General features: G+C 30.0%; 1 protein-coding gene across 2 annotated transcripts in view; it reads right to left on the reverse strand.

Annotated features, from left to right (window-relative positions):
- LOC107440029 (uncharacterized) overlaps nt 1-14,555 on the reverse strand; it is a 29,164-nt gene extending 14,609 nt beyond the window's left edge. Inside the window, exon 1 of one of the 2 annotated variants that reach the window (XM_071183578.1) lies at nt 14,325-14,555. In XM_071183578.1, coding sequence (XP_071039679.1) covers nt 14,325-14,348 — 24 coding nt within the window. In that variant the 5' untranslated portion in view covers nt 14,349-14,555. Of the gene's footprint in view, nt 1-265; nt 538-14,324 lie in introns of those variants that run through there. The other variant, XM_016052807.3, reaches the window with a different exon arrangement.
- Between the last annotated feature and the right edge of the window lie 463 nt (nt 14,556-15,018).

Consider the following 15,018-nt stretch of genomic DNA (forward strand, 5'->3'; position numbering starts at 1 on the left):
TAGTAAATAAATTAAAATTAAATAAATTAAATTAAAATTTCTCAATATACACCACTGCAACTGAATTTCTTTTATCTGTAGTGTTTGTTTCATCGTTAAAATAAATTAAATTAAATTAAATAAACAAAATAGATAGAACGAAATAATATAAAATAAATAAATTAAATTAAGAAAATAGAATAAATATAATGAAATAAACAAAATAAAATAAATGAAATGAAATAAAATAAATAGTTATTTGAAGAAAAAAAATTTTTTTTCTTACTTCTTCTTCAGAAGAAGATTCAAAAGAAGATGAGGAAGAGTCATCTGTTGAATCATGCGAATCACGAAGATTCTCCTTGTTTGTCGGCAGCATAAAGCAACTTCTTAGTCGAAATAGAGAGCTAACTGACAATATAATATCCAAGTTTCGAACAGGTAGGTAAGTGATGAAATCTGTTGAAGAGCAGCGCATCTCTTTGAGTACATTTGTCAATGCGCAGTTCAGTCTGATTAATTTGTACCGCGGCAGCTCTCGTTGCTATAGCAACAAAGTTTTTATTTCTCTTTCGTGTAGTTTAGCAAGGAGTACTTGTTGCTTCAACAGGCACGGTAGATTTTCAACAGGAGATCCGCAATCAAATAATAGTCAAATAGTAGAAAACGGAAAAGAAACACCCAAAACGAAACGTTTCAGTACGTAGCTTATAGTTTTATTTTAATTAGTAAGTACCTACTATCAAAATCGTTAGAAGCATAGTTAGCTTCGATAGTAGTATGTAGATTATTTTTTACTTCTCTCTGAACGAATTAGTACCATTTCTGCATAAATTTTGATTTCAGTATATAGTTAATTTTTTTAGTTATGTTAATAACTCTTGCCAAAATTAATTTAGCATCATTGTCTGCGAAAAATAGTATGGCGATTTTATTTTTTCTTCTAAACGAAAGAGAACCATTTCTCCATTAATTTTGCTTTTTAGTACATTTTTTTTATTTCAGTTAGTACATATTAACAAAATAATTAAGAGTTATAGGCAAAAATAATTGTATGACGATTTACTACGCTTCTCCTAAGGGACTTAATATCATTCTCCAATTAATTTTTCTGTTCAGTGGGGAGTTCATTTTTTTTTAAATTACATCGGTGACTATCATTTATTAATTGTTTTCAAAATTATTCAAGCATCATTGGCTTCAATAATAGAACGACGATTTTTACCTTTCTTCCGAACAATTTAATTTAATTTCTTCATTAATTTTTCTTTTCAGTACATAACTTTTTTTTTATTTCAAATACCGTTTATTTTTCATTATTTAGTTTTATAGAAATGCATTTAAAAGTAAAATTATTAAAAAAAAGAAATAAATACGGCGTTTCAAATTACTTAAGGAATACTAATTTGGTCGAGTAGTTCAGCTGTGCTACCACGCTCACATTGATTATTGATAGCGTGCAATAAACTCCTATTTTTTTATTATTGAGACTAATAAGAAAGTAAACATAACAATCACTGATGCAATCAATAAATATTTAAAAAATCAGAATCATTTTCAGTTTTCTTTATATGAATTGCACTAGCTCCATACCAATGAGAAAATTTCCTTTTCTAATTGTCTCACCTGCACGATGTAACTGAATTATTAGGATAGCGAGCTAAAATTGCCCTTTTCTCCCACTGCTCAAATTTCAGGACTGGTTCTGGGGTTCTAAGAGAGACAGACAGACACATAGACAGACAAACTTATCATTCATTATTATAATAAATGAAAACTCATGTCTAAATGCAGGTAATTTGCACTTAAATTAGATGTCTTGTTCTTTCTTAAGAAAATGCTATTTTGCTAGCGCCTTTCTTTCATCAAATGTCGTTTTGACTCTCATTCTTATGACTGCGCCTTCGCTTGATATTTCAGTTTTCAGTTCCTTGTTGCCAACGCAAATAAAAAACATTCTATCGACTTTCTAACAAAGCACGCTTTAATATCAAATTATATTAAGATGGATGGAAATTGAGAAAACACCTTTATGTGTGCTCCAATATTTCCATCTATGTTTCAGAACTATAATTTATATTCATCATTTTACTCCAAATTTATTTGCTGTATCATTTATTTTAAACAGCCTAATTTTTAGTGGATTTCTATATTTTTAGAATAGACATGTAAGATTTTAAAATCACTGAACATCATTTGGCACAAAATACACAAAGACTTTTGTAGCATCAAATAAAAGTAAATTACTTTAGGGCATAAATATTTATATAACTCCAATACTTGCGGAAAAACAACTCATTCTACAATAGGTTTTGAATGCAAAGGTGTATGAGTTTATCCTCAATTCTTTGTATTGAACTGGAACTCCTTCTTTTGCTAAAGAAAACGTGTTGCTTAATATATTCTTGATACCTCAGCGATCTTTTCTCCGGGATTTTTAAATCTTTTCAACAATTCGAAAGAAAGAATTTACATCTCTATTCTGATGAATTAAAAATGCCGAAGCGAGAAAAATTAGAGCCACAACTAAACAAATCAGTTTTCAATTTGTTTTTCTTAGTACTAAAGTTGCAGCATCTTTTTATTCTTTATGTTTTCCTCAATGGTAGGAAAATGTTTTTAAGGCGATTTTTTTTCTTCCTCGCTCTCTTACAAAAATATTTAGGAGAATGATTTATTCTCTAAGGATTCTTTTGAAGCAGCAATAAAATATAACAATTATACATAAACATCGAATATTTTTAGCCAAAGAAAAATTAAAGCCGAATATTTTTAGCAAAAGAATTAATTGCTTGATGGAAATATTTGGTATTTAAAATGTTTTCAAAAATAATATATTTTTTTACGTATAAGACTAAACGGTCAACATGAAGGAACATGAAGTTTTTTTTAATTTTTTGATATTATATTATTTTAAATTGATGATGTATTTTTAAAAACTTTTCAGTTCGCTGAAAAATTTCCCGTGTTATGGAAAATACTTAAAAAATCGAAACTAAGATTCAGACCAAATATTTGACCACTATTGCGATTATACTAAGGATTTAGGCCGACCAATGTCCTGACAAAATTAAAAAAACTGGTAGCAAAATTTTTAAAGAATCACTCAAAAATAACTTTCCTCTTTTCCTTACTTATAACTTTAAAGAAAGCTATTTATGTTAGCAAAAGTTATTTTTGGTTTCTGCCTGAAATTTCTGTCCTCTACCAGAAATTTTTAATTTAAATTATTTCTGTTCTCTGACAGGAATTTCTGTTTCCTGCTTGGAATTTTTCATCTCTACCAGGAATTACTGTTCTCTGCAGGAATATTCTGTTTTTACCCGAAATTCCTGCTCTCTGCTAGGAACTCTCTGCTATTCTCTATCAGGAAATCCTTTTTCCGGATATTAAATTGAAAATGTAAAGGAATGAGTTTTCGAATATCCTTCTGAAAACCTTACTACCAGTTTTTTGGTTTTCTCGTGACGCTGGTCAGCTTATCTGGAAACCATATTTTCCAGTTTATAGCCGTATCGTATTCAAATCGGTCGTATTCGAACCCGGTACACCTCATTGGACACTATTTCTCCTGAGCCACCACGGCTCACTGTGCATGATTGTTGGCAGCAGTGGTCAAGAGAAGATACTGCTTCAAGAAGACCGAATTCTGGGAGGCCGCGCGGCACTAATCGGAGGGAAGATCTTCGTATACGGCGTATGACTGTGGTGCACCGTACTACGTCTGCATCAGAAATTCGAGCTGCAGTTTGCACAGCAGTGACACAACGAACTGTTACAAATCGAAAACTTTAAGTACAGCACCGAGTGAGATGCCCTGTAAGTTGCATTCCACTCACTTCAAACCACTGCCGTTTACGACGTGATTGGTGTCGAGTTAGAGCTCACTGAAGGACAGAGTGGAGATCTATTGTGTTTTCTGATGAAAATTGGTTTTTCCTTGGTGTCAGTGCAAGCCGTATATTGGTTAGAAGGAGGGCAAGAGAGGGCCTTCTATAGACCTCACTCCGGCCTAGACACACAAGAGCTACACCTGTGATTATGGGGAGTAATTTCCTATGACAGCAAGAGCACTTTCGTGGTTACTCTACTCACCTTGACGGTAAATTTGTACTGTAGCCGGGTGATCCAGCCTATTTTGTTGCCATTCATGAACAGCATTCAATTGGATATTTTCAAACAGGATAGCACTCGCCCTCATGCTGCTGTTGTAACCTAACATGCTCTACAGAATGTCTGCATTCTGCCTTGACCTTCTAAATCACCAGATCTTTCACCAATCGACCACGTATGGGACATCATTGGACGTCAACTTCATCGTCATCCACAACCGGCATTAACTATCCCCGTATTGACTGACCAAGTGCAACACAAAGAACATATAAGTGAGGAGAAGACCAACTCTCATAGGCCCCCATGTGAACCTGTTCCGGAGGCACAGGTTAACTCCATCGAGGTGTGGAAGTATTGCCAGGAAAAAAACCTGCCTCCTAACAAAGGGTCCCGCTCTCCTCACCCCCTAAACAGCCCCATTCCCCTCCGCTCCCAGCAAACACCTCCCTCCTTTGTCTCCCCTCACTCATGCAAACAGCTAATGAAAAGTGTCTCAACACTAGTCTGCTTTTATGCTTTACAAACTTATGTGGTCTTGAAAAAGGTTTACAGGTTTACTTATTAAAACAAGGAATTCCACAAAATGACATACAGCATCTGTATGACGCAATGCATACCGTTTTGTATGCTTGCAATTAAAATTCTGGTGGTTACACCGGTTATTAATGCACCAGTATTTCACGTTCGAAATGCTTTTTCTCTTAATTGCATTTACCTGTGATCTTGAAACTTTAATCAATTAAATATTTTTATCAGACAAACGCATTGCCGAAATTTCAATACTCCACAATTTTTTTTCTTCTTCTTGTTGGGAATCTTTTTCCATCACTGTAGTACAGGGTGATTATAAAGTCCCGGACCCATTTTGATGTTTAATAACTCATAAAATAATAAAGATAGATTAAAATTAATAACATAAATGGTTAGATAGACTCAAAAAGTTTCATGACCCTCGTCAATGAACTTCCACATGTGCCCCCTTCGTCGCACGGATAGTCAAGTCGATAGTCAATTTCACGCCAGGTAGCGGCAAGCATGTCGGCATCCACAGAGGCTATTGCGATTGTAACTCTGGCTTTTAGGTCATCAATGTTCGACAAGATCCTTCTGTAAACATTGTCCTTTATAAATCCCCAAAGAAAAAAGTCCAGCGGCGTTATATCCAGGTGATCTGGGTAGCCAAGGAATTGGACCTCCTCGCCCAATCCATCTTTCAGGAAAATGGTCATTCAAAAAACTACGAATAATGATACCCCAATGAGGTGGTACACCATCTTGTTGCAAAAGGACATGTGGCTGAAGATCTTCTAGTTGTGGAAATACAAAGCTTTCCAACATGTCTAAGTATACGACTGGTGAGACCGTCTTTTCTTTAAAAAAGAAAGCTACCTGGCGTAACTATCGACTTAATATTCTTCGTGCGACGAAGGGGGCAACGTGGAAGTTCACTGACAATGGTCATGAAACTTTTTGAGTCTATCTAACCATTTATGTTATTAATTTTAATCTATCTTTATTATTTTATGAGTTATTAAGCATCAAAATGGGTCCGGGACTTTTTAAGCACTCTGTATTTAACAAAATTATACTATTTTGAAATTTAAAGATAATTGAACGATTGAGTCAATAAATCGAAAAGCAAATTTAATGTTTGGAGCATAAATTTTTCCTGATAATGTGAAAATAGTTTTGAAAGAAGTGACGAAAAAATTTATCCTTGTAGTATTCTATTCATTTGAGTAAAAAACAATTTACATTATAGAGATAACTATTAAAAAGACACATAATTATTGGAATTTTCTGGTAGCAAAACTAGCAGATCCCCGAATTCTTAGTATTCATTCAAAAGAGCATCTTTTATTTTAGAAAGTGGAATACTATAAATGACAAATTGGAAATCAAATGTCGGAATAAATTTAATTTTGTCGTTTTTATTAAATATCTAAAATAGGTTGATATTGGTAACAATCCGTGAAAAATCTTCTTTAATTAACATTGTATTTAAAATATGCATGCTCCCTCATCACAATTTTATTAACTCTCAGCACAGTAGAGATTTTTTTTTACTTCAATTAAAATAACAATTAATTGATTCAGCAAATATGTGCAAAAATCGCCCCGAATTATGTTTCATGAAAATGAAAAATATGTAAATAGTTTTATTAACAATTAGTATATCAAAAAGTACTGTATAAATCTTGTTCAATTTCGTATGAAAATGAAGTGTAAAAAAGTGATTTAAATACTTTGGCTAATAGTTTGAAAATATTGTGCATTTAAAATATGCATGCTCCCTGATTTCAATTTTATTCATATTTCACCACTAATTTCAAAAGATACTTCGATTAAAATTAAAGTTTTTATTTGTCTTTAGCATGCATTGCGCTTAAATGTAAATAGAAGCTACGCATGGATGCAATCTGATATTTTTGTGTTAGCTAAAGATGGTGTAGAGAAAAAAATTAAAAAAATCGAAATAAATTTTTTCTTTATACAATATTTAAGCAGTTTCCACAAAAATATATTTTTAGCAAACCCAATGAAATTTGATTACATTATTGAAATCCATGTTATAATGCCTCTAAAGCCTTCGAAATAAATAGATTATTTCCACCTCTATTAAAATGTCAAGAGTAAGAAATTTAAAAAGCATTTTCTAGCAATGCTTAAACATAAATTTCAGATGATTTTCTAGCAAAATAAAAAGAAATAAAATATTGTTCTAAACCCACTTTAAAAATAATTGGATTTTGGGATAAAAAATATCATTTGAAATGTATTATCTTTTTTTTTTAACACAGAAGAAGATATACATATTGTATAAAGTGAAATTCAAAATATGAAAATAAAATTTAAACATGAATTTTAATTTTATTTCTTTAGATTTTCTGAAGTCATTTTTATTATATACCAAAGTATACTAAAGTGAAAAACAACGCGAATAATCCGAATATCAAATACAAAAATGGACAGTCTACATATACCCTATTCTTTTGGATATTCTGGTATAAATGGAACTTATTGGGTAAATTTATTTGCCTTTTTTATAGTTTTAATTCCTGTCCATATTTGTGTGATTTGTGCTTTATTCACGTTTTTTTTTTTCGCCTTAGCCTATGTAGTACAAAATATTTTTCTCATGTCAAAGTATATTGTGACATTTCTATTTTAGAAAAAGGAAACATTTTCGATCTTTTATAACTATTTTTCATTTCTCAATTGTTGCCACGTGTTGTATTAGTTATCAATGCTTCAATTACGGCTAAAATGATTTTTATTTTTTAATTTAACAAAATATTTGTAGAAATACTATTTGTAATAAATATTTTACTGAACAAGATCAAATTTAAAAACTACTGGAATTTTTCAATACAATAAAATTTTTCCGAATGAGTAGCCTTGTATACTACACTCATTTACTGTCTTTTCAGTATTAATTTTTATTACTGTAGTAAACGTTTACTGTGATGAATTGTATAAATAAAATGTAACATTTAAAAAATGATACTTAAAGTACAAATTAAAAAAAATTAAAATTACTCGTATTCTGATATAAAAAAAACTCTAGGTGAAATTTGAAATTCAAATCAATTGCTGAAATTTTTAAGAAAATATAAGAAAAACATTTTTTTAATTTTCATGTCTGGCGCAGTTTTGTTTTCTTTGCAATTTCTTATTTTTCAAATTGCTCAAATTGTCTTTTAAATTTCGGGTTTTTTTTTCCATTGGGGCTTTTTACCATTTATAAGAAAATTCCTAACTTTAATTTTTTTATAATCGATTGAAAACAAAATATGTCAAATCACGCGAATTTAATTAAGAGTGAAGTTTATTGTTATTTCGTTTTTAAACATATTTCCTCAAAATAATTCTCAAACTGTGCGAGCAATCAAAACATTCTTAAATATAAAGCTTTCGAACATTTATAAATTTAAATCTTAATGATGTTTTCGATCCTTTTCCTGATCAAGAATGGAAAATGTTCGATTGTTTACAGTTGTCATGGTAACATCTTTTTGGATAATCGTGCTAGTTTTATCCATAAGGTGCATGAAATCGTGAATAAACATATTAGTTAAAAGCCCGTACGCAAAAATAAATATAAGCACATGCTTATACTTAAACTCCTACGAATATCCTTAAGACGAGAAATAACTGATATTTAAAGGAAATTGGGATTATGAATTCCTAATGTAGAAGCTAATCCTATTTCAAAAAGCTGAAATAATCGATTCTCGTGAATAAGTCAATATATAGACAAATTATAATACTTAGTTTCTTCAAATACATTTTTATTAAAAGAACACTTATTAATAAAATGGTTTATTTTACAAAAACTTACTTTTTTCACTCACGGAAAAACTAAAAAAAATTATATAAATTTAAAAGCTTTTTAATTAATAATAAAATTGATTCATAATATTTTTGAAAGGGTAAAAATTAAATTAAAGTGCATGTTATGTTACTCTTCGAGAACACTCAAAAATCAAAATCAACTTTCTACAAAATGAAACAGGACCGGAAAGTAATGTCGTTTTGGTGCATTTGATATTTGTTATCAAGATTTCATTTTTAATTAATAATGTATTCACCCTCATTAGCTACAACCTTTCAATGCCGGATCAAAAATGAACCGAAAAAAATGAATTGGGTTTTAAGACTGACGAATATTTAATGCGCAACATTACTTTCAGGTACACCTAATATAATAGTAAAAGTAACTTCTAGTACGAATGGTTTGCTATTAATAAAATATTCATTTATTTTAACATAAAAGAGCTTTTAGTTTAGCAATGTCAGAGTTCGTAGTTGTGCTGAAAAGTTTTTATTTTTTCCTGATAAAAAAATATTTTGGCGTTATTTATCCTTGATTTTTATTTTATTATCCTTGATTATTTGCATCTTCATCCAAAAAAAATTCAAAAACAATAAACACTAAATACAATCGAAAACATCAACCTATCATTAAAGAATCATTAGTTAACTTTATTCACAGCATTTATAAAGTAATTCATGCAGGGTGGAAAGTGGAAAAAATGCCATTTTGTCGTTATTTATCCTTAATTTTTATTTTATTATCCTTGATTATTTGCATCTTCATTCAAAAAAATAATTCAAAAACAATAAACACTAAATACAATCGAAAACATCAACCTATCATTAAAGAATCATTAGTTAACTTTATTCACAGAATTTATAAAGTAATTCATGCAGGGTTGAAAGTGGAAAAAATGCCATTTTGTCGTTATTTATCCTTAATTTTTATTTTATTATCCTTGATTATTTGCATCTTCATCCAAAAAAAATTCAAAAACAATAAACACTAAATACAATCGAAAACATCAACCTATTATTAAAGAATCATTAGTTAACTTTATTCACAGCATTTATAAAGTAATTCATGCAGGGTGGAAAGTGGAAAAAATGCCATTTTGTCGTTATTTATCCTTAATTTTTATTTTATTATCCTTGATTATTTGCATCTTCATCCAAAAAAAATTCAAAAACAATAAACAAGAAATACAATGGAAAGCATCAACCTATTATTAAAGAATCATTAGTTAACTTTAGTCACACCATTTATAAAGTATTTCATACAGGGTGGAAAATAGAGAAAAAGTACATTTAGGGATTTTATTTTAATAAAAATGATATACAAGATCAAGGACATACATAGAAGAACGAATTATAAAATGTCACATTTAATTTATTTTTTTCGAAATTTGCATATAATTTTAGTTGTTTAAGTAATTCAACAACTGCACCTCATATTTAAAAATTTTCAACATGAATCTTTTCTGTCAGCAACACACTGCTTAGTAACAAGAAAGAGGAAAATTCTATGTTAAAACTCCAGTAAGTCTCCATAGTTAAAGTTACAACTTTGACAGCCTTATTCGTTGTAAATGCTAAACACTTAGTAGAAACATGCACTCTCTTCAGTGCCAATCGCTATCAATTTTGATGGCTCAGTCGTTTGTGGAATTGTCTCCTCAATGGTAGTATTTTCCTGTTAAAATGAATAATATCAACACTGACATATTATTACTGTTAATCAGCTTGATAGATTAAAGAAAAGGGGTGAAATATGTGAAATAACTTCGGTAGAAGAAATTTATAGCACTGGACTAAAAATTGATTTCATATAAATCATTTCACGAAAAACAAGCTTTGAAAATATTAATATTAATTTAAAATACGTAACTTAAAAACATAAAATACGTATATAGTTATTTATTTACTGAAAAAATATGAAATTCTGAACCTTAATTTACTATCCAACCGATGATCAAGTTAAAAATTCCGAATTTTCTATATATTAATTGCTATTATTATACTAATTTCACTATATTAATTATAATTTCTTTATTTGAATGTGTAATAAAGATCAAAAGATTAAATTATCTCAAATATAGTCTCCTTGGGAAAGCCATTTTTTTCCAATATAGAATTGTAATAGTTTTTGTAATCTACAGTCGCACACACAACTACATAGCTAAATAAAATAGAAGTTTTTCACGATTGGAAATAAGCAATTGAAGAGTTTAAAAAAGGAATGTAAAGGAAATTGTAAGTAACAATTTTTCAAAGATTACCTCCAACATTTGTAGCTCATGTTTAACTTTTTCTTTCGACCTTTTGTCTGATTGTAGCAAATTTGGGAGTTTCAACAATATTTTTTGTAGTTATGAAATCTGAAAAAGCAAAAGTCATCGAAGCAAAGTAATGCAGTTGCACAATCAAAACATTATAGTTTTGCACTTTTCATAGATTTTTTTGGACTTCAATAGTTAGCCAAAAAGAAGACTAATTTATTGATGACGGAAATTGCAGTTCCCAAGTAAGATAGGGGAAAGCTTTTAAAAAGATTAGATTGTAAAAGCTTTTAACTTAAACCCTATTTTATTTAAATTGTTTTACTGATCGCAAAAATGTTTTTCTTTTCCTTTTCTTTTTTCTTTTTCTTTTTTTCTTTTTCTTTTTTCTTTCTTTCTTTTTTTTTGTTTTTTTTTTGTATCAAAATTGAATTCAATAAAATTTCAGTACATGAAAAATATTGCATGTCATTATTCAGGCCAGAAATAAAATCTGCATCTGCTTCTTTTGCTAATATTTATACAAAAAACAATTTATTTAAATTTGATATAAAAAAAAATGCCTGTATCACGTCTGCTGGGAACATAGTTCTTTGTTTCAGCCGCACAAAAAAAAATTGTTGCATCGCACAAAGCCTGCCATCTATCATTCATTTGTATTTCTGCTATCTCTATGAGCTGTGTAAATCCCCCGGGAAACTTAAGAGAAGTCAGTAAGGATTAATAAAATCTAGGACTGCCTGAAATTTTTCCAGAAATAATTTCAAAAAAGGAATTTATACTTGAAAAAAATGTTTTTTTATTGCATATACTATAAATAACTTAATATGGTAAATTGAATAAATGATTTCAAAATGTAAATACTTTTATTTTGGTTAATGAAGAAATTCAGTTTAAAATAAGTATTTTATATAGTTCAGTTAAAAAGAAATCTTTAATATAGTTCAGTTTAAAAGAAATATTTAATATTCTATTGAAACATACCTTTTTTTGATGGATTCGACTTCTGACCTCAAAATTATATAATATAACTGCAATCAGAGAAACATGTTCTCAACAGTACTGACCGATTCAAACTTTGGACTCCTTAATGTTAATTTTATTTTTTGCATATTTCATCATTTATCGCGAACTTTTAAGACGAATTGAAAAATTTTTGCACACAATTATAAAATTCATTTGCCCAAAGATAATTCCGTGCAAACAGTAACTTTCTGTAAATATTTCTTTATTTTTATAATTTTATTTGATAATAAGAGGAAAAAATTTTAATTTTATGGTATACAATATTTTACATAATTTTAAAGAATGTAATTTTACATGGCCAAATACAAAAATGAGAAATCGGTTGAATAATTCCTGAAAAATCAAATTTTAAAAAAAATCGTATGTTTAAAATTTGATTTCTCAGGCTCTATTTGACGGGCTCCGCTCTAATTTTGTATTTGCCATGTAAAATTGCGTTCGTTAAAATGATTTAAAAAATTGTATACCTTACAGCTCAAAACTTTTTCAACAATTATTAGATAAAATTATGAAAAATGATAAATATTTGCTAAAGTCATTTCTTGCATCGAATTACTTTTCGACAAATGAATTTTTTAATTGTAAGCAGTTTTTTTTTTTTTCAAATCGCTCAAAAATATCACGAGATATGAAGATATACGCAAAAAGTTAAATTAGCATAAATGAGTCCAAACTTAGGACTGCTCTCCTGACCAAACTAAGGGGCCATATTTCCCCCATTACGCAACCTCCTTTATTTTGGGAGTGAAAAATCTGAATCAGTCAAACTAAATTTGCTCTTTTTTTTTAAATGTGTTTACAAAATTTCTTCCCTGTTTTCCTTGGCAATCAAGCAAGTTCAATGACTTCCGCTCAACTTCCTCTATAATGTTTTGTTGAATTGTGATACCCTTCATGTTTGTTGACTAATTTTTAACCCCTAATGTGTATTAATGTGTGTTTTGCTTCATTTATAAGAAGAATTCAAAAATTACATATGAATAGCTGTAGTTACGGAACATCCCGAATTATAAAAAATTTTAGGAATTCATATTTTAACATAAAAAATAATCATTTTCCAGAATTTCACCCTCTGCTTTATCAGTAAGCAAAGATTTAAATTACATTTATCTTTCATGCGCTTCCACATACAGTGACTTTCGTTCCTGTGATAAATATTTTAGCATTACAACATTGATTACAAAAGTTTCAAGGGTAAATTTTCCTTCTTTTTTTTTTACATATTTTTTAATCTACCCCAAAACGCTACGACGAGCTTAACATTCCTATTCGAAAGGAATGCATCTTGTTACCCAACAGCCTGATCATTGCCAATTAATTAGTTAAAATTTCATAAAGTTAAACACTTATTTCTATTTGTAAAAATCTCTTTGCTTTTGTATCTATTTATGAATATAAACGTAATATTATTCTCTTCTCGTTATAAAATTTTTATTCACATACATCGTATTCATTCATCACATTCATACATAATCAAACTTGGCGGTTTCACACAACTTTTAAACCACATTTTATTTTTTATAAACGTTACGTATTGTTGGTTGATAACATTTGTTAAATCGGATTAAAGAAAAATTAGAGAAACTTCTGTGGTATTATATAAATTAACTTACAATGCAAGCGTTTGCTCTAGCTTGTAAATTATACTAAGGAAAATTGTTTATTTAGGAAATTAAAAAAAATATTTTTAACGAGTCTTGTGACAACGATTTTATTTTAATAAATATATAAATCTATAATTTAACAAAATATGGTTACTGTTCAATGATTATGCAGTACCAAGAAAATAGGTTATAACAATATCATTATTTTTTATCATTTTTTACTATTTAGAGTTACAATACAATCTGTTTGTTACGAATATAATCCTTTTCTCTCTAACATTAAGAGGAAATCTATGTCTACGTTAAATACCAATTCAAGCATACGATTAAATCAAACAGAGAAAGTTGAATTGTTTGGTAAAACAGAGATGATGGTACAGAATCTGCCCAATCTTGAAAATGAAAGTCAACCCGATGCCTTAATGATTTCATATTTGCGGTAAATTAAAGTAGGAAAAAACTATTTAAATTTGATAAATGCTCCTGCTATGTTAATTTGAACTTTGAAAGTTTTAAGGGTTAATATTAAATACGAAGTCAATTAATCAGAAATTTTTTTCAAGTCAAACAAATATATTACAAAAAATAAAATCTTATATTGGCAAAAATGTTATCTATATCGCTCATGGGCTGCAATAGCGGCACAACTCAAAAAATCATGTTTTGAGATAAGTGGTTTTAAAATTTTCATTCCTAAAGAAAACGCATAAGAAATGCTTTCGTTTACTTAAACGAAGATTACCTTCAAGTTGAATTATGAGTTGTGCTAGTATTGCTGCTGAAAGAATCTGTATTTTCATATTTACACCTGTTCTTAGTCCAAAAATCGTGTTTTTTTTAGTTGTGCCGCTATTGCAGCCCATGAGCGATATGTTATGAGATATTACAAAGGTTTAAATATCAAAAAATCCACTTCTGCAGTATATGAACCCATCACATAATGTTTAAAAATTATATTATAATAATGATAAAGTTATGAAAAGGAAGAAAAAGGTCAAACAATTACCTTGTTGACTTGTCGAAACAACATTCGATTGTATTGAGTATTGAGTAGAGTAAAGTGCGACGTGCTCTCTGCTTTCGCTTATAGCACTGCGTTTCAATAGGTAAGGTTTAATTTAGCCTATCAAGATTTATCTGAGCTCTGAGGCTCTTCTTCAAATTCAACAGGCTTCCACCGAGTCCAACAGGGAACCTCAAAATAGTGCACATTCGATTGTTCGAAAACAAATATGGCACGGCCGAAAGAGCAAAACGAATGCGGTTGACAGTTAAAGTAGCAGAGCTGTAAACCAACTTGAATATTGGCGTTTCCCAATTGGTATTCTAAGCTGAAAGTCGTTGAACATGTAATTTTTTTCGTCCAATTTGTTGTTGTTGTTGTTAATTTACGTCGCACTAGAGCTGCACAATGGGCTATTGGCGACGGTCTGGGAAACATCCCTGAGAATGATCCGAAGACATGCCATCACAATTTTGATCCTCTGCGGAGGGGATGGCACCCCCGCTTCGGTAGCCCGACGACCTGAGCGCGAACTCGAGCACTTTACGGTAGCACAGTTTAACGAGCACCAATACCGCACACCCTCGGTCCCTACGCAGACTGATCCAAGTGGTCACCCACCAGCACACTGACCGTAGCCAGTGATGCTTGACTTCGGTGATCTGCTGGGAACGAACCGTGTCTTAACGATCAGTCC

Source organism: Parasteatoda tepidariorum, chromosome 7 (genome assembly GCF_043381705.1).
Source record: "Parasteatoda tepidariorum isolate YZ-2023 chromosome 7, CAS_Ptep_4.0, whole genome shotgun sequence".
Lineage (NCBI taxonomy): Eukaryota > Metazoa > Arthropoda > Arachnida > Araneae > Theridiidae > Parasteatoda > Parasteatoda tepidariorum.